Source organism: Electrona antarctica (genome assembly GCF_951216825.1).
Source record: "Electrona antarctica genome assembly, chromosome: 17".
Lineage (NCBI taxonomy): Eukaryota > Metazoa > Chordata > Actinopteri > Myctophiformes > Myctophidae > Electrona > Electrona antarctica.
This window is the reverse complement of record NC_136798.1, coordinates 3,461,416-3,480,357: the sequence shown is the minus strand read 5'-3', so window position 1 is coordinate 3,480,357 and position 18,942 is coordinate 3,461,416. Positions and strand designations below refer to the sequence as shown.

Here is an 18,942-nt window from a genome sequence, read left to right as displayed (position 1 = left end):
TCAAAAAATAATGTGTCATTTGACACAAAGACAATACACATGAATCAATGTAAAGTAACTGTTATTTAATAACCATTATTCATTCAACTGTACAGATACAGTTTATAATTCAAGCGTGTCCAAACGGACACTTGGCAGCAATACTGCAGTGTGACGCTCGATCCATGCTCCGTCGTACATACAACGGTGTCGCCGCGTGCTGAAAATAGCACATCTACAAGCTCACAGTGGGCCGGATCTGCAACACGCTGTGGGCTTGTAGATCTGATATATTTTTTTGGGGTGTGTGACACCATCGTATGGCGAAGCAATAAATCGGAGCTTAAAGGCACAAGCTTCATGGGGACGACTGTACAGTGATGTCGTAACGACATAACACGATGACCTGCATGAGAACCAAACGACAAACTCTGACCAATATTCTCCGTCAGCCAACTGGCTTAATTTGTCAGAATGAGGCCTCCTCGTTCAACTGCCTGAACAGGAGGGAGGCCAAATGTTCACTTTTACAGCATTTTCCCTGGTTGAGTTTAACAACGCAACATTATATCAATGAATACAAATGGATAACAAGTGATAGTGTAAAACAAATGGGTAGACAAATATGAAAATATATATATATATTGCCAAGTTACACACACTCACTGCAACACACAAATGTGAATAAAGAACATCTTGATGGATGAATCCGATTGACCTTCTTAGAGTAATACAAACAGTACAGCCTCCTACTGTACATATATCATGGACATTATACTGTAGTCCTTTTGTGTATTTCAAGATGGACTCATGAAAGTGAATTTGCTACATCGCTGACAGCAGTGGCAGATACTGCCAATAAATGAGTACAAAAAAAAATCAAAATAACCATAATGTATGTGCTGGTGAGATGAGGCGCGGCGTAGCATCTACAGGCGTCGGTGGGTGTTGTAGGCTAAAGCGTTATTCAATATTTTCGGTGGTGATGTGACCACCGAACTAAAACATGATGTCACCGGTGAAGAGCAAACCACCACTCTCCCCAGCCCTTCTCTCTGTTTTTACTCACCACCGATCCACGTTATTCCAGCTCCGGTGGTCACTTCACCACCGGAGCGGTGGTCACCTCACCACCGCAGCGGTGGTCACCTCAACACCGAAAGTCCAGACTATGAATAGTGTGGTCTGTGTGTGGCTTCATCTTTGTGCAGTGGAGGCCTAATCGGAACCTAAAATCCCCCATAGGGTTGAAGTCGGAGCTCTTCAAGTGCTCACTCACTGGAAAGAGATCATCCTCTCGATAATTAAGAGGAAGAACCAAAACCAAACGGAAAAAAGGTAAATATTAATCTAAGATCAGCCGCCCAGGATCAACTTCACCTGATCCTACTGGCTGTGACAGCATCCTGAATATTTAGAGGAGAATTCCATGCTAGAAGACTTTCTTACCTTTTATTTGTAGTTGTTACGTCCCCACCAAAGAGGTCCAGGTGTTATTTTGTGCAAAAGCGCAATGAATTAAATTGAATGAATTGAATTGAATGGAATGAGGCATTGGGGTGGGGTATTGTGCTAATTTGCTTATTTCCATCGCTCAAAAATATTTTTTTTTGTATATATCCTCTCTTCATAATATAAATAGTATCCCAAGCGGCACACTTTACTACTTATTTCGATGGAAATAAGCAAATTAGCACAAAAACCCCATTGAGGGCTTATATTAGGGGAAATAGCCAATAATGCACTTTTGCACAAAATAACACCTGACCTCTTTGGTGGGGACGTAACAACTACAAATAAACGTAAGAAAGCCTTCTATTCTAATTCTCCTTTAACCGCTAAATAAATCCATCTCCTCTGCTCTTCGGAAACAGTAGCTCCCTTTATCCCCCCCTGCTGGTCATGGAGTCACCCCCTCCTGGTCCATGCTGCAACCCAGAGCTTCTATGTCATTGCTGATGTCGGTTATCATTCGGTCCCACTCGTCGCCCTCCGAGGCCTCCTGACCGCCGTCGGAGCCTCCGCTGTCTCCGCCCCCTCCTCCCCCCGCCCCCCCGCCGCCGCCGTTGCCGTTGGCGGTGGAGTCGGAGGCGGAGCTGGCCGCGCGGCGGTAGCGGCCGAAGCTGTCCGTGATGATGCCGCGGCCGTCCTTCACGCCGATGGTCTCCAGGAAGTTCTCAAAGTGCTGGCTGTCCTTCTCTGGGATGAAAGGACGCAGGCCTGTGGGGGATAGAGGAGGGTCTTAGATGGGTCTGGAGGAAAGTATGTCCGTTAGCAATGAAGAACGTCTTTTAAACCAAATAGTATTTGAAGGGCTCATCAGATGAGAGAATTGTTGATTTGTGGGTGGGTGTGGGGGGGGGGGGGGGCATCATGGTTCAAATCTACCCGACGTGTGCAACAATTAGCTCTCTGCCTACTTATGACAATGACGTTTAACCCAAGGCACTCACACTACCCGACCATTTGTCTGACAGTATACATATTTGATTTTGTACCGTAGACCAGTGGTTCTCAAAGTGGGGCCAGGGACCCCCAAGGGTTCTAGGGGTCCCAGGCTAAATAAGTTAAAATACCATAAAAAAATTGTTTTACCGCTTTGAGTCAATTGTATGCTTCCGCTATTCAGAAATAGTCGATCCGGAAGCTCAACGTATTGCATCACAAGTATTTATTTGTACTCATTGTTGAACAAAACGCATGCAGGCGTGAAGACGGGTCGTACCCAGTAGAAGGAACTTCCTGCTGTCTCCGTACAGCTGTCTCAGGTTGATGCAGAACTCGTGGATGGACGCTCCGTTACGATACTCGTGCAGCAGAGTGGCAAACTGCTGGATCTCCTGAGAGGACAGCTTGGTGCGCAACTGCAACAAACAAAGGTTAAGACGTTAAAACGTTTTTAACTCAAATCTTTGCTTCTGGGGGGGGGGAGAGTACCTGGAACAACATATTTTCAGATGGGGGTCGGTGGCCAATTCCATATCATTTTTGGGGGTCCTTGAAAACCACTGATACAGAAAACATAAGGTTTTTCAGAAAAGTGTCACGATTTTAGAAGACATTTTGTAGAATCTGGTCTCGGATCTAAATGGGTTAACATTTTCATAATTAATGACATAATGAGCCAGGGGTGGGCAACTTTGACGATGGTGAGGGCCAATATATTTCCACACTCACTCCAGAGGGCCACAGTGCATATTGCTGTCGTAGCAAAAATAGCCGATCTACAAGCTCAAAACGCGTCGCAATGCGACGCGTTTTGAGCTTGTAGATCAGCTATTTTTGCTATATTTTAATTGAAAACCTGAATATTTTTTTGCTATTTTTTTATTTTCAAATGCATTTAGTTATGGTTATGTTAACTTTATGAACTGTTGACATAACTACATTGGTCACAAAAAGACAAATAACATTTTAATACTAGTCATTAAGTACTAGTCATTTAAAGTCATGAAGTAATTAAAGCGGGGTTTGGAATTGTAACAGCTGAAATCAATAATATATCAGTATTCTGATATTAACATGCGGGCCGCATTAAGTGAGGGTGGGGGCCGCATGCGGCCCGCCAGTTGTCCATGTATGTAATGAGGTATTATTCCACCCACCCACCCAGGCCACTATCCATCTGCTGGTAACCACTTAAATATACTTTGATGACCGAGGTCCCCCCAGGAATCTATCTTTAGCCCCCCCTAATACTCTCTGCTGGAAATAGGCCATCGCAGCATGTCACGGACGGTGCGTTTGGGAGGCTTGCTATGTTCGCCCAAATGTTTGCATATTATGACTTGACCAGAAGAGGGACGCTATGGGTTCAAGTGGTTAGTTAATCTTTGTGGCCCCAACCTGCCCTAGCTACCAATTAAACTGCAGCGTGTACACACACACACACACACACACACACACACACACACACACACACACACACACACACACACACACACACACACACACACACACACACACACACACACACATTTTTACTAGTTGACTAGTTGCTTAGTTTACTAGTTGTTTAACTAGGCCTACCAATTATGTAAAAAAAAAAGTAACGTTTTTAAAAAAAAATAATATTTGTACATTTAAAAACTGTACATTGGTGACTAAAACTATAATCTATCTGATCTTGAGGCCTAGTCAACTAGTACCAGCAAGGTCAACTAGTGGATTTACTGTACTAGTCGACTAGTTCAGGGGTTCTCAACCCGTGGGTCGCGACCCCTCGGGGGGTCGCCAAATTATAAAAAAAAAGAAAAAAAAAGATTTTTTTTTTTTTTTTTTTTTAATTTTTTTCACGATTTTTCAAAAATAGCAGACCTACAAGCTCGTAGCGCGCCAAAAGGGGTTCCCGCCCAAAATGGTTTAAGGTTATTGTAGCAGTCAATTTATATTGGGGGTCGGGAGGGGGCGGGGCGGGGGTCCCGAGACATTGCCAAAGCATTTCCGGGGGTTCCCGGCCAAAAACGTTGAGAACCCATGGACTAGTTGAATAGTCGACTAGTTGCTTAAAGCCCACACACACACACACACACACACACGCACACACCGTGGTCATGTAGTCCTGTAGCAGCTCTGCAGCGGTGGTGCTGAGCTCCCCCTCGCTGGCAGTCTTGGTCTGAGGTGAGGCCGGGGTGGACGCCGAGAGGGGAGAGTTACCTCCCGTCTCCAGAGAACCCTGGAATGAACTGAGGGAAGAAAATAAAATAAGAGTCATGTGGAGGATGTGTTGCTTACTGAGGCATGTATTGTAAACATAATAACTGCTCAGTTAATGGTTCCCCCGAAATCATCAGGTGGCCCAAATGGAATCTGCACTCTGCAGGCACTTTTATTTTCTGCATTTTCTGGCTGTCAACTGATGGAAATTCTGAGTTCTGAGGACATTGTGAATTCCGGATTTGAAAATATCTTTTTTTTTAAAAATGTGGAAATGAAAGCAAATCGTTTAAGGAGTAAGTGTTTCCATTTAGTTTTGGCCATGAGGCATATGAGAGGGTATTACAAAAATGACATGCTAATTCTGAGATGTCAAGTGTTTAGGCTGTGGAGACAGATGGCAAAGAAAATATCTTCCTGAGATATGTTGGCCTGGGGACCAGAGACGAATCAAATAAATGCCCTCGGCTGATTGTGATATAGTCTGAGCACGCGAGGCTAGAGAAGATATGTGGCAATCTTCCCTGGCCACATAACAATGGAAGCATAATAACCAACCAATGGACTGAGTACTTACAAGGTGCTATCCTCTGCTTCAAAAGTGTCCTTGTTCACTTTACTCGAGGAGTCATCTGTAGAATTACAGAAGTACATGTAATGTAACGTTCCATGGTGCAATATGTAAAGTTGTGAAACTTCACAAGACGAGACAAAGCTCAAGAGTGATTTGAATGTAGTAATTAAGTCCCTGCTTAGCAACCAACCCCCTTGAAAACAACGTGACCCACTGTATGAAACCAATGTTTGCACCGTGGCCAGTGGCGTGCACAGATAGACACTAGGTGGTGCTAGAGCACCTCTTACCACTGTATAGTGAAAGGTGCCTGGTAGGTGTAGTGGCTCCATCGAAAATGGCTCTGTCCAGGAAGTCGATGGTGGACTCGGTGTAAACAATCTGAAAGACCTGGCTGAGCAGGAGACAAAGCTCCTCCGCTGCTGCCTGCAGACCCAGACATTAGATTAATTTAACACATAACGATCATAACATGCATGTGCTGAAATCTTCTCCTGAAGACTAACTGAGAACGACACAGATTTTATGGAAAACGTTGTTCTCCTCATGGTGTCAGCATTATCTTCAGGGCCTGACCAGAGCCATATAGAGTAAGACAGAGTTACGACATTGAGGGGGCAGAAAACAGCCTGGTCATGTACTCGCGTGAGCCCATAGACTCCCATGCATTCCGATTGTCCCTTTTCAATAGAAGTTTATGTAAAAGAGCCTGGCCCCATGAAGTGAATGGAGTTGTCGTAACCCTGTCGTACTCGATGGCTCTGGACCTGACAATAGGGACAGAAAATAAGTACTAATAACTACTAATCTAATCTACTCAACCAACTAATCTCTCAACCAAGAACCATGTACCGCCAATGCCATGTGTTAGACTTGAGTTGACTACAATTAGTGAAAAAACATTATCATATGCCACAGTTTTGTTGCAGACGTACAGAACTGAACATCTTAGGGTGCGGTCACAACAAACTTTCAACTTTGCCTATGCGGCGGATTCTGCCAATGCTTTTCAATGGGAACACAGACTGTTCCCATTGAAAAGCATTGGTAGAATGAATCCGCCACATAGTTCGGTGTGGCCACATCCTTAAGCATTTGAACCCCAGCATCCATATTCTGGAGAAACATTAGCCAAAAATGGTAATGATACGCTTACTGTTTCAAATCATGTGCCAAAAGACAAAACTATCATCAATCCCGTAGTTCAAACATGGAGATATTTTAGTGGTGAAATTTTTAAAACAAAAAAGGCAGTTGAATTTATGTTGTTGACCTTAAAACCGTTTTGTTGCAAGGAGTTGCATTGATGTGGTTGACCTTAGAACCGTTTTGTTGCAAGGAGTTGCATTGATGTTGCTGACCTTAAAACAGTTTTGTTGCAAAGAGTTGCATTGATGTGGTTGACCTTAAAACCGTTTTGTTGCAAGGAGTTGCATCAATGTGGTTGACCTTAGAACTGTTTTGTTGCAAGGAGTTGCGACTAGTTGCAAGGAGTTACAACTGGTATGGTTTGGACTCTATACTATACATACCGTAGGCAATACAACGTAAGACTGCATCCTACCTTGTTCTCAACAGCCAGCACAAGTAGACAGCAGACCTCAACTAAGACTGCCCCGCTCTCCGATAGAGAGCTGAGTGTCTGAGATTTGTTGAGATCCGGACATGAGCTTGGACAGGGCGAGCCCCCGGACTCCTGGGCTAAAATACAAACGATAAACATAGACCGTCAAATCAGCTGATAACAGTTTCTATTAACTCTGTTCTTTGAGTAGCGTTACTTACTGCATATCCTTTTTGAGTAAGGTCCAATTCAAAAGCACGAATACTAGTTTGTAAGCGTTGCATGTCAGTCAGTCAAACATACTACAGCATGACACAGACATAATTTCAGCAACAGGCAGAGAACTCTGATGCTTCAGACAAGCTGGAGGCATGGTTTCAGCACCAGTGTTTTCGTCGGCTAAAACTATGACGAAAAATGACAAACTAAATGGAAACTAAATGAACACTAAGCTATGATGACTAAAACTAAGAATAAATATATGGACAATTTCGTCAACAGATAAAAACTAGACTCAAATGTTAGGAAGGGACTAGTGGACAAGAGATCCAGTATGAGTCATTTTACACTTGCATGCTGAAAATAGCAGATCTACAAGCTCACAACGTCTTGTAGAGGCGAATAGCTTGTAGATTGGCTATTTTCAGCAAGTGTAAGATGAGTCATTAGGCCCGACAAAATACATTTAGTCGACTAAAATCTTGTGATATTTAGTCGACTAAAACTAGACTAACTAAAACATTCCAGGTGACTAAAATGTGACTAAAATTGCTGCCAAAAACAACACTGTTTCAGCACCCGTTTCAAAGCAGCAAATGGGAAAGGGTTGGTTTGGTTTAGGAAACTCTGTTTGGCAGCAGTACCTGTTTTGAGGACCACCAGGTGTAAGGAGTCGTCCCTGATGTAGGAGACGGCAGCGATGTCGTGAATGGGCACTCTGAGGATGATGTCCTCCCCGTCGCGCCACACCAGCTTGACGTTGTACGCCGATAGGCTGACGACTGCATCCTGCTCCGACGTCAGCTGGCCTGCCAGCTGATGAGATTTCTGAGGGACATCGAGGGTGTTCAGCGATAGGACTTTCACTGCTAGTGATTTTGACAAGTTGACTAGTTGCCTAGTATTTTTCTTTTTTAATGACATTTGTACATTTAAAAACTGTGTACATTGGTGACTATAATCTAGCATTCTAGCTGATCTTGAGGCCTACAAAAACGGGAGAAAAACAAAGAAAAAAAAACGCCTTTTTTTATCAACTAGTCAACTAGTACCAGCAAGGTCGACTAGTGGATTTACTAGTGGATTTACTAGTGGATTTACTAGTCGACTAGTTGAATAGTCGACTAGTTGCTTAAAGCCCTATTCAGCGATCCATGTTATAATTACAGAAACACATAAATACCATAGCACCCCCATATCTTGCAAGTCTGATTGAACCCTACAAACCCCCCCCGCACACTAAGATCAGCCAACGCAGGGAAGCTGGAAGTACCTTCACTAGTAAAAACGCCGGGACAATGCTCCACACGTCTCAAACTCTTCTCCCTTCTGCCTCCACATCTATGGAATTCACTTCCCATTGCAATCAGAACTGCAGACTCACTCCCAATCTTCCACTGTAGTATCAAAACCCACCTCTTCAGACTCCATCTTGGCCCGTAGCACTTGCCCTAGCCGTGACGACCTTACAGGCGTATGCAAAGGCTCAACTTATGTAACTTAGATAGCAGCTTATGTAGACATAGCACTATATTCTATCATTATATAGATATTCCACTGTTATGTTATTAGCTTACGTGTGATTCATGATAATTATTTTTTTATGTATATGATTTATTGCCATGTTTTTTTGTTCTTGCTTAAAGCTGCTATAAGCAACATAAGTCAACATTTGAATTACTTTTTTTGGTATTCAGACAGCCAAAAAACGCTTGGTAAAACGCTCTCAAAAAAGATTTAGTCTCTGTGACACATGATAGGGGCCACAATCTGCATTCAAATATTTTCCTAGAAGCGATTTGCTTGTCTACTACTAATGCCAAAGCTTCTAGGAATTCTAGGTCATTAAACTTTTGACATAATATTGCTTATAGCAGCTTTAATGTAAGTCCCTCTGGAGCGTCTGCTAAATGCCTAAATTGTTATAGCATCTGCTGACTGTGATATTCCAACAGCCACCAGATTGTGTGAAGTGAACACGTCGTACGCCAAATCCACACCAGCAGCTGTACTGTATTATACACTGTTGGTGTGACTGTGAATTCAGTGTTAGCCATTTTGTTTCTGTTTTCATACCACTAACTAAGTCGTATTCGGTGAGATGTGTGGAGGTTGAATCCTGGTCATCAGATGCTTACCCTTGCATTGTCAATGAGCTGCAGGACCTCTGTCCTACTCGAGGGGTTCAAGTATCCAGGTACTGATGTCAGCTGCCCCAAGTACTGAACAAAACAAACCAAAACATGGGACTCATCATCACCCCTCACGACAAATAGTAGTATGCAATTAACCAATCACAACCTAATATGCTGTAGGTCAGGGGTTCTCAACGTTTTTTGGCCGGGGACCCCCGGAAATGCTTTAACAATGTCTCGGGACCCCCACCCCGCCCCCTCCCGACCCCCAATATAAATTGACTGCTACAATAACCTTAAACCATTTTGGGTGGGAACCCCTTTTGGTGTTTTAAGCATTGTTATAATTTAGCTATTGAAAAATAGCAGCTTGTAGGTCTGCTATTTTTGATATTATTTTTTTTTAATAATTTGGGGACCCCCTAAAATAATTTGGCGACCCCCCGAGGGGTCGCGACCCACGGGTTGAGAACCCCTGCTGTAGGTGATATAGGGAAAAGGTCTAGTAATATTTCCTCCCCGTCTAATCCTTAGTAATTGATGGTAAGTTACTATCGAATCTTTGAATAGATATTCTTTCACAGCAAACATTTTTAACTCTCTTCTGGGGGGTCCATGGAACAACATATTTTCAGATGGGGGTCTGCGGCCAAATACAGATAATTCTGAGGGTCCTCCTTGATGTGAAAAAGGTTGAACACCACTGACATAGAAACATGAGGTTTTTCAGAAAACTGTTAGGATTTAGGCCCGATTCATACTCCTATTTTAGAGCCGAATAAAAGTCGGTTCGGCTCTGTAGAGCCTACAATGTGACGTCATTTGAGGTTCGGGGGGGCGGGTACTGTCCTAAAGTCGGCTCTTCGGTGCTACTGAAAATTTCTGACGAGCCGTAAATCATTTCGGCACTACAGCGCCGAAACAGCGGTAAAATAGGAGTATGAATCGGCCCTTAGAAGCCTTTTTTTTAAAGAATCTGCCTCAGGTCTAGATGGGTTCATTTAAATACTGTAACTGTACACAAACATGGTCTCTAGGGAGGCTAAGCAGAACGATGCCAGGTGCATGGCGACAGACATCACACTCACTTTGACCTCCTTCTCGATGTAGTCGTTGAGCAGGATGTCCGGGTCAATGCGGTGGTCGGGCAGGGAGAGGGCGAAGGTGTGCAGGGCCCTGCGCTCAGTGGCCTTCTCCTGGGCCTTCTTGTCCCTGCCCTTCTCTCCTTTCAGGAAGACACGCTTGAACGGAGACACGATACCAGGCTGATGGCAGGACAGAGGGGGAGACGGAGAGAGAGACACATGTTGAGATACCAGGCTAATGGCAGGACAGAGGGAGAGACGGAGAAAGAGACACATGTTGAGATACCAGGCTGATGGCGGGACAGAGGGAGAGACGGAGAAAGAGACACATGTTGAGAAGCACGTGATAGTTTTGTTACACAGCAAAAGCCCCATGTGTTCATTTAAGCATTTGTAACTCTGACAGTACGTCTTACCAGCGGGCGACAGACAGACGAATTTTATTTGTCTATGGGACCCGGCGATTACCGGCGATAGCAGGCGAACGGTCGAAAAGTGGGCGGGGCAACGTCGCCCGAAAATAATTCATCTTTTTGGGGGCGATTGGGCGATGTGTCGGCTGATGCTCGCCTGCTGTTAAAACGTACTGTGAGTTTTTCTGGGTACGGTTGTGGACGTCCAACAACCTCGGTCAGTCTTCTGCCAGGGGGGTCTCTACTCTCTAGTCTAGACTAGAGAATGAAAACATTTTGAGAGCCTGCTGCAACATTTGGTAGCTTTGTGTGGCTTTTCTAAAACATATAAATCACAGGCCGGGCGGCCCTCCTGATCCTCTGCAACAGCATATCATTAGTTCATCATTACATGATTCCCTTCATGTACCATAAAAACACAGATGACGCAGAACGTAACGAGAATGGGGGCAGAAAACCAAATATATGGCAGCAAAACAAGGTTAACCAAAAAGAACAAGAAAAACCTCTTTGCTCTGCCAATTTGCCCTGGATGACAGACCTCAATATCCAGCCTTTGCAATTCTGCTTACTCTGCTTTCCCTTTCCCTGCCTCTGCTGATTGCTACAATGCGAGACATGGCTGCTCACATCACAGTGCAGTCTGAAGTACACTTGGTTGCGTGCCGCTGTTGCGCACTTGAAAATAGTTGCACTATTCTGCAAGATTGTAGATCTGTTATTTTCAGTGCACTTTAGGCACGAGCGAGACGATACGTAGCCATCTTTGTTACTGAATGCCTGTTGTCCAAATAAACGAAAACTAAATGAATCGCTTTAGGGTTGGGTATGGTTTAGCTACACATCATGTATGTATATTACATTTAGCCAAGAATATAGTTAAGACTTTAAAAGCCGGCCTGGGCCGTGGCTCAGCGGTCCAGGCACCTTGGCTGGTAATCAAGTCTGGCAGTGTGCCGCGGGTTCGACTCCTGATCCCGACGGCCTTTACTGCATGTCACCCCCCCCCCCATCTCTCTCCCCATCTCCTGTCAGCATACTGTCTGTCCCTCCATAAAAAATATAAAATAAAGGCGAAAGCCACAAAAAAAATACTTTAAAAGCCTTGTTATACTTTGTTGAGCATTGTGTCTCACTCTTAACTAGACAGATCCACAAGCTCAACTCACAACGCGTCACGCTGCGATGTGTTGTGAGCTTGTAGATCAGCTGTTTTTGGTGAGATACAGTACAATGGACAACTGTGTAACAACAATGTAAATAGGTTTTCAATGTAATGAGTCCCGGGATGCAGGGATGGTCTTTTAGATGAGTCCCAGGGACATTTTATGAGTCCCACTTCAACAACGTTAGGAGTCATATTTTGTCATTTTTACAAATTGCAGCATTTAACTCCCATTTCATTTTATATGCGGTTATAATGTGGTTATATTCATGTAGAAAACAGAAGAAGAAATTATTATTACAACTAAAGCTAGCAAAATAAACTAGAATAAAAAACAGTACAGTAGTACAGTAGTGCATCCCATGGATGCAGAGGACGTTGTTTTATTGCGTCCCTTAACTATAAACTGCATTTTGCACCCTATTTTACTAAAACTAATTAGTACTATAAATCACACGAACAACAGCGAATCCACAATTCCAAGGCAACGAAGCATTGTACGAGTGTCCTACCTCATACTCCATGGACTCGCGCTTAAAACTACACTACGTAGTCGCCAATGCAACGGCAAGCAGACACCGGGTGCTACCGTGCTACAGCTCAATCAGCAGCGGCCGTTTCTTCCTTACACTAAGCACGCTTCCCTTGGACAGAGAGAGTACACTTGTCACCTGTTGTCTTCAGTCCAACAACAAGAGAGTCTGCAGTGACAGTTGCCAACTGGGGAGTGACATGCAGTCTCCTTGTGCATGTGTGCACGCACACACGCACGCGCTAGCGCATGTGTTGTGTGTGCGTGTGTGTGTGTGTGTGTGTGTGTGTGTGTGGGCCGGGTGTGTCACCCACAAAGGAAAAGGAGCGTCTCACTCTCTATGCAGACACACGAGAACAGGAAGAGGACCAACCACGACTTCCTGGTGACACGTATTCATACTTTGAAAAACTGCAACTGTACATCATGGCCTCTGTGTTAACTACTCTTTTGTTTTGAACATTGTAATAATTAACAACATTCAGGTCAAAAGACCGAAACGTTGCATTATTGTGGACATTAAATAAAAAGCTCTTGAACCAGCAAGTGGCAGTGTACGGGTCTCCCTCCTTCTCCTATGTGTCTGCAGTCTGCTGTGTTGTCGCCGATGCACCTGCTTTTATTAGTAAGTCGAGTGTGCGGAAGTCTCCCCTCAATAACATTGTAATAATGACATTCATCTCAGGAGGCCATCTGATTTCTTACTGTATGTTTTTATTGCCAATAGGTTCATTCAGCATTCAGGTTCCCTGAATCAGTCTGTCTCCTCTTTAGTGTAAATAACGAGGGCCTAATAGTATATATATACTTACTGTAGTTGAGCGGGAGACCCCAGGGATCTATAATAGGCTTGGCTCCTTTCTCTCTACACCAAATCATCTTCACGGAAAATAGCAGATCTACAGTACAAGACAAGCTCACAATGTGTTGAGTTGCAACACACTGTAGAATAGAATAGGGAATATGCTAGGATTAGTGTGGTTAAACCATACCTATCTTGCCTGTAATGTTATGTGGCTGTTTCTGGACATCCAGTCTTGACATATAAACCCTCGGATCAGACCGTATGGAACAGCACGGTCTATAGGGCAGTGCATTATTTAACAGTGCGTAGCAGCAGCACCATGCAGGCCACTGTCTGCTACAGTACGGGAGCATTAACATTTCATAAGCCGTCACCTGTCCTGTGAAATGTGAGATAAAGGCTCCCGCAGGTGACCCCTACTAGCCATCTTGGTGGTACATAGGAATGGGTTCAACACGAATGAGAGTCGTGTTGCCATATTCGGCAAGAGCTTTTCGGCTTATTCGGAGCAACAGAGTGGATGAAAAAAGCTGCCAGTAACTTTAGGAAGGGAATTGAAACTTTACACTGATCAAGGAAACAGGCAGCTGCAAAATCATTCCTCGCTGAAGAACACCAAGATGGGGATTATTATTTGAGTGTGTGGACCTGTGCTTAAGCAAAGGAGAGCCAAGGCAAGTACTCCACAAGATAATTTCATAGTCATCTGATCTTCTAAGTAAAACAATTCTGGTGTGCAGGTGGATGGTAATAAAATATATTTTTTTACTAAACACTGGGAGAAACTGGGAGTTTCTCAAATGAAGCAAGTAGGCTTATCGTTATTATACACCTTCCTTGTCCTTATTCCTATGACTGCAGCAGCCCTAGGCTTATCGTGTCCTGTAAATATGTATGTATCATCAGTTAATGAAAGAGGTGTACCAGGCAGCCAGTCTCCGTACAGTACACGCATGGTGCATCACAACTAGTCTTCCATGAAGTGAATACAAAACATAATTCAGACAAACAAAATGTTATTCAATGACACCACCAAGTGGAACAAGACAGAACTGTGTGTGCAGCCAACATAACAGCTATTCTAAGCAATGCATAAAGTCAAAGTCAATACATTTAATTAAATAATACATTCGATTAGGTTGTTTTATTGGTGGTCAGCACTGGTCACTAAAAAGCAACTGTGGGGCAGTGCCGCATTTGACATGTAAATTGCAGTTGGCGGTGGCCTGCATGATAATTAATTGTATTAAATCATACATACTACTTCGGCCACTTTTTTTTTTGTAAAACTGTGATGTGACATTGTGACAATAAAGTTCTGATTTCTGATTCTTCTGTTGTCCTATTCTTACTTTTGTGGAAAGGTGAAGATATTTGACAAAAAGCACATTTTCTGCCAGAACTTTCAAGTGGATCTGATACTAGGGGCTCCATTTCCGTCACCACTAAACCCCTTATCCCTAAACTTCTTTGCCTTTTTTTTTTTTTTTTTTTTTACTATTTTGATAAACATTTTTGAATAGTTAATATAGCCAATCTACAAGCTCACAATGTGTCCAAGTAGATCGGCTACTTCAACTAATCAAAACTTATTTTCAAAATGGTAAAGGCAAAATAGTTTAGGGATAAGGGGTTTAGCATGGATGAAAATGTAGCCCTAGATCTATAGATGCTAGAGCTGTAGGTGGAAATCCTGGTGATGTGAGGTTACTAGAGCTGAGTTGAGGTTGAGTATTTTGATTACATTTTAGCTTCTCTTCTTCTGTTTTATGACCTTTTAATTATTTCGTACAATAAAGTGTTGCTTTTATTATTGATGAATTACTTAATAAACTATTGTAATCTTGGGGGAAATCCTTGTTGCTGTCCCATTTTTTTTACTGTCACTTTTGTATTTAGAACCTGTTAAGTGTTAGATTGATGTAAAGCTTTAAATGGTCTAGTGAATTCATACTATAAATCAAACCCCGGGCCACCGGCCACATTCTTCCAGTTCGAACCCGCGCTCCCCCAGAGTTGGTGTCGAAGTGTCCTTGAGCAAGACGCTGAACAACCCATAACTGCTCCTGATGTGCTGGTTGGTGCCTTGCATGGTTTCCGTCGCCATCGGTGTATGAATGTGTGTGTATGAATGTGTGTGTGAAGGGGTGAATGTAATGCACAATCTATGTAAAGCGCCTTGGATAAAGGCGCTATATAAATGCATCATTACCATTAGAGCTGAGTTGGGTGACTAGTACTAGCGAGAACTACAGACAGACAGAATGAGGGAAGTTCCATCACCGTGGCAATTACAGCGGTCATAAAAACAGAAGAAGAGATAAAACAATACATGCAATATATGGAATATCGGCTATTCTAGATCTAGGACTCCCCCATCATGAGTGACACTGCTGTGCTGACCACTGCCCAGTGCCCATGACAGCTGGGTGGGCAGTCTGGGCAGTGGGCGCACAGCCCTCCAGACACCCTAACAAAGACAGTACAGACTACATGACGCCTGGGGTGGAGACATAATAATTGTTATGATGCCATATTAATTTGTGATAACAAAGTTAAACAACCACAATGGGGGCTGTTCATAAATACTGTTATTACATTCCATTCAAATGCATCTTCAGATAATCAACATCTGCAAGATTTAAAGTTGATGGCGAGACTGTCTATGATCTGAGAAATGATATAAATAAAATAAAAACAGTTGAGTTTAGAGGTGGCTGAACAAGGACTCTGTGATTGACTGGAGTTCAGGTTAACTTAATTAGGCTAACTAACTTTAACCAACTGTGTTAATGAGAAAATTAACTATCACTATCACTATCTGATGAAGGTCTGAATTAAATGTATCATCGTTAGCCAAACTTGGCAAAAGCATTTAAGATTTAATTGAAACTGAAGTGAACAGACTAGAGCTCTGTTAGCAACAGGGCAGGTAGTAGTTAGTAAGGTAGTAGTAACTGCTACGTTAATAAAAGCATCAATAAGTTACCCCCCATTTGCCAAACTTACCTTTTTCACTTTTTTCACATCATCGTCCATTTCTATAAGTAAAGGTCTTCCTCTTCATATTCAGTTCAGCTGCGTGTGGCATTTATTTGGGATACAAAAAACACAGCTGGCGACATTATGGCTAATATAAACGTTAGCTGCTCTGCCTCTGTCTGCCTGTGGAGTTAGCCTAGCTTGTAGCTTAGCATCCTGGGGAGGGATGCTGATAAGAAAACAACACCATCCCGACTTTTAGTCATAAGCATTATTCAGGTTATTCTAACACTACAGCGACATAAAAACAACGGCAGAGAGGACCTCCGCCCGTGTCTTCTTACAGGTATGCTTACTGTGTAATTTAACCGGCGACGTATATTGTTATACATACAAAAAGCAACTCAGAAAAAAACAGCACAAACTTTTCAATCCTGCCGCCATTTTGGGCGTTAAACTGTAGTCCAAAATAAGTCCATCATGCCTTGCACTGACTACAGTAGCACAACAGCTGTGTGTGTGTGTGTGTGTGTGTGTGTGTGTGTGTGTGTGCGTGTGTAAGTCAAATATTGTTGTTATTACACACACACTATACTGTCTATATATGACAACTGTATACAGACTCAAGTGTAAAACGTGCATGTGAACACATTTACTGCTAATAGGTTTCACTTTCAAAGACTATATTTATTTTTTTTCTCTTCTGGGAGGAACAGTCTGATATATTAATCTACAGTAATAAGGCTTGACATTACATTTTTCAGCATAATATTTCTCTTTTCATCTAAAAACCAAAACATGATACAAAAAGAACTTTAGCACCATATGTTATTAATAATAATATTCATATTGTTCCCAAAAAATAGGGGTTTTAGTACAATACTGGACATCAGTTTGTTTTTTTCTTTTTTCTTTTTAAGAACGGGGATATTCCATGAAACAATTTACTTACATTTTTATATTTAACAACAACAAATAAATCATTCTTTATATTATATTATGCTCTCATAGTCACAACATAGGTTGTATGAGTACACTTTCAAAGAGAGATGCTACAGTACTGTAGCAATTAGTTTGCTTTTACTGACATTTGTGCCAACAATTTATATATACCCCCAGATAAATCATAGCTTAGAGAGTATCCTGATAAATTTGTGAAATACATCAACAAGCTAACACAATCTAGAAATTGATTGAATATTTAACAAAGCAATATTCCCCCCAACACCATCAAAAAATCAGCAGCAATTAATATGACAACCATAGTCGCTTCATTGGAATATCAAATCCATTTTTTTAAAACAAAAATATTACAGCCAATTCTACAGTAAACAACAAAAGTAGATACACACAGGTTAAGGACATAGAGATGACAGGAATTTACAACACGGCAATCACATTCTATACTTTTTTTTTTTAATACCCAAATTCAGTTTTCAGAAGTACGCTTGTGCTTCTGGTCAATGTGCCAAAATGATGCATTTTTGTCATTTGCTTGTTTCGTTCTCTCAGGAAAAAACAAAGTCCTAGAAGTGCAGATCTAATCATAGTAAACAAAATCAATGAAATCAATTCTGAAACTATCATGATAAACATTACATGAAAAGAGAATAAACTGTTGTTTTTTGTGCAGATTGAAAATCATAAAGTGGCACCATTGAGAGTTGAGTTCTACTGTAAACTGTTGTACAATTGAGGTGCTATAGTTCCCGAGCATTGTTGTGAGTCTGCAAGTTTTTGGAGTCTTTCTGTCAACCGGAAGGCCATCGACGCGCCATGCTCTTTAGAAAGCCACAAAGCGGACTTCAGCAGTCCACGGATTTGTGGTAGCACCTTTTTCAGATGGGTTTATTCAGCACCAGGTTATAAAGAAAGAAAAAAAAAACTATGCACCGTTTTATCGTCTGAGCCTACCGCGCCAAATGGGCAAACAGATGGTCATGATGACGTGAACGTAGAGACCTAAGTCAATCACTACAATGGCCTGCTGCTACACATGAATGCAGAAAACAGAGGGGTCGTTGTGCAATAAGAATAGAGAGCACGTACATGCTAAATGTTAAGGGTCACCTCACAATGAGTTCTAAAGGCATGCTCGGAGGTGTTTGGAAGAAAAAGAATCAGGAAATGAGTTGATCCAAGAGCGAATCAGTGATTAGCCCTGTTTCAAATTAGGCTTGAGGAACTTCTTATCCATAAGAAGATACAACGGAACTCTTTAAGCATTTTGTGTCATCTCTGACCTCTTCCTATATGCCTCCCCCCTAACACACACACACACGCACACACGCACGCACGCACTCGCGCACGCACGCACGCACGCACGCACGCACGCACACACACACACACACACACTCTACTGGCATTATTCATTTGGCTAGAAGATGTATTGTTCACACAAGACATGAAACGACACAGAAATTGTACGTCTTGGCACTACAAATTATTCATCTTTGCAAGACAGAAGATGCTTACCACTTAAACCCTAATTATACTGGGGGGGGGGGGGGGGGGGGGGGGGGGGGGGGGTACTCCAGGGCTCAGTACAATTGAAGACCCGCTCTTATTTTCTACACTAAATTGCTTTGCTGAAAATAGCCGGTCTACAAGCCCACAAACGTGTCATGTAGATATGCTATTTTCTCTGAATGTTCCCCAGAATAGGGACACTAGGGTTCATGTGGTTAATTTATACTCCATCATACGACAAAGTATAAATCAGTCTAAGTTAACAATCATGATTCTGTATCATCGTGGCTGCTGTCTAACAAGACTATCAACTAAACCAAATCGTTTGGTTATTCTGAACTTCTAATTTAAACTTCAAGTGAGG

The 18,942-nt window shown here is 42.5% G+C and overlaps 1 protein-coding gene across 2 annotated transcripts; it reads right to left on the bottom strand.

Annotated features, from left to right (window-relative positions):
- Positions 1–1,040: 1,040 nt before the first annotated feature.
- Positions 1,041–16,539, bottom strand: ccm2 (CCM2 scaffold protein). 2 transcript variants are annotated; one of them, XM_079526176.1, is made up of 10 exons: positions 16,137–16,539; positions 10,216–10,392; positions 9,131–9,214; positions 7,637–7,820; positions 6,774–6,910; positions 5,500–5,635; positions 5,213–5,267; positions 4,526–4,664; positions 2,705–2,843; positions 1,041–2,199 (listed from the first exon to the last, which is right to left on the bottom strand). In XM_079526176.1, exons 1-10 carry the CDS (start codon positions 16,164–16,166, stop codon positions 1,880–1,882), a joined length of 1,401 nt encoding a protein of 466 aa, XP_079382302.1. In that variant the 5' UTR covers positions 16,167–16,539; the 3' UTR covers positions 1,041–1,879. The 2 variants fall into 2 exon arrangements, with proteins under 2 accessions (XP_079382302.1, XP_079382303.1); XM_079526177.1 differs by lacking the exon at positions 16,137–16,539 and adding an exon at positions 12,303–12,435.
- Positions 16,540–18,942: the final 2,403 nt, after the last annotated feature.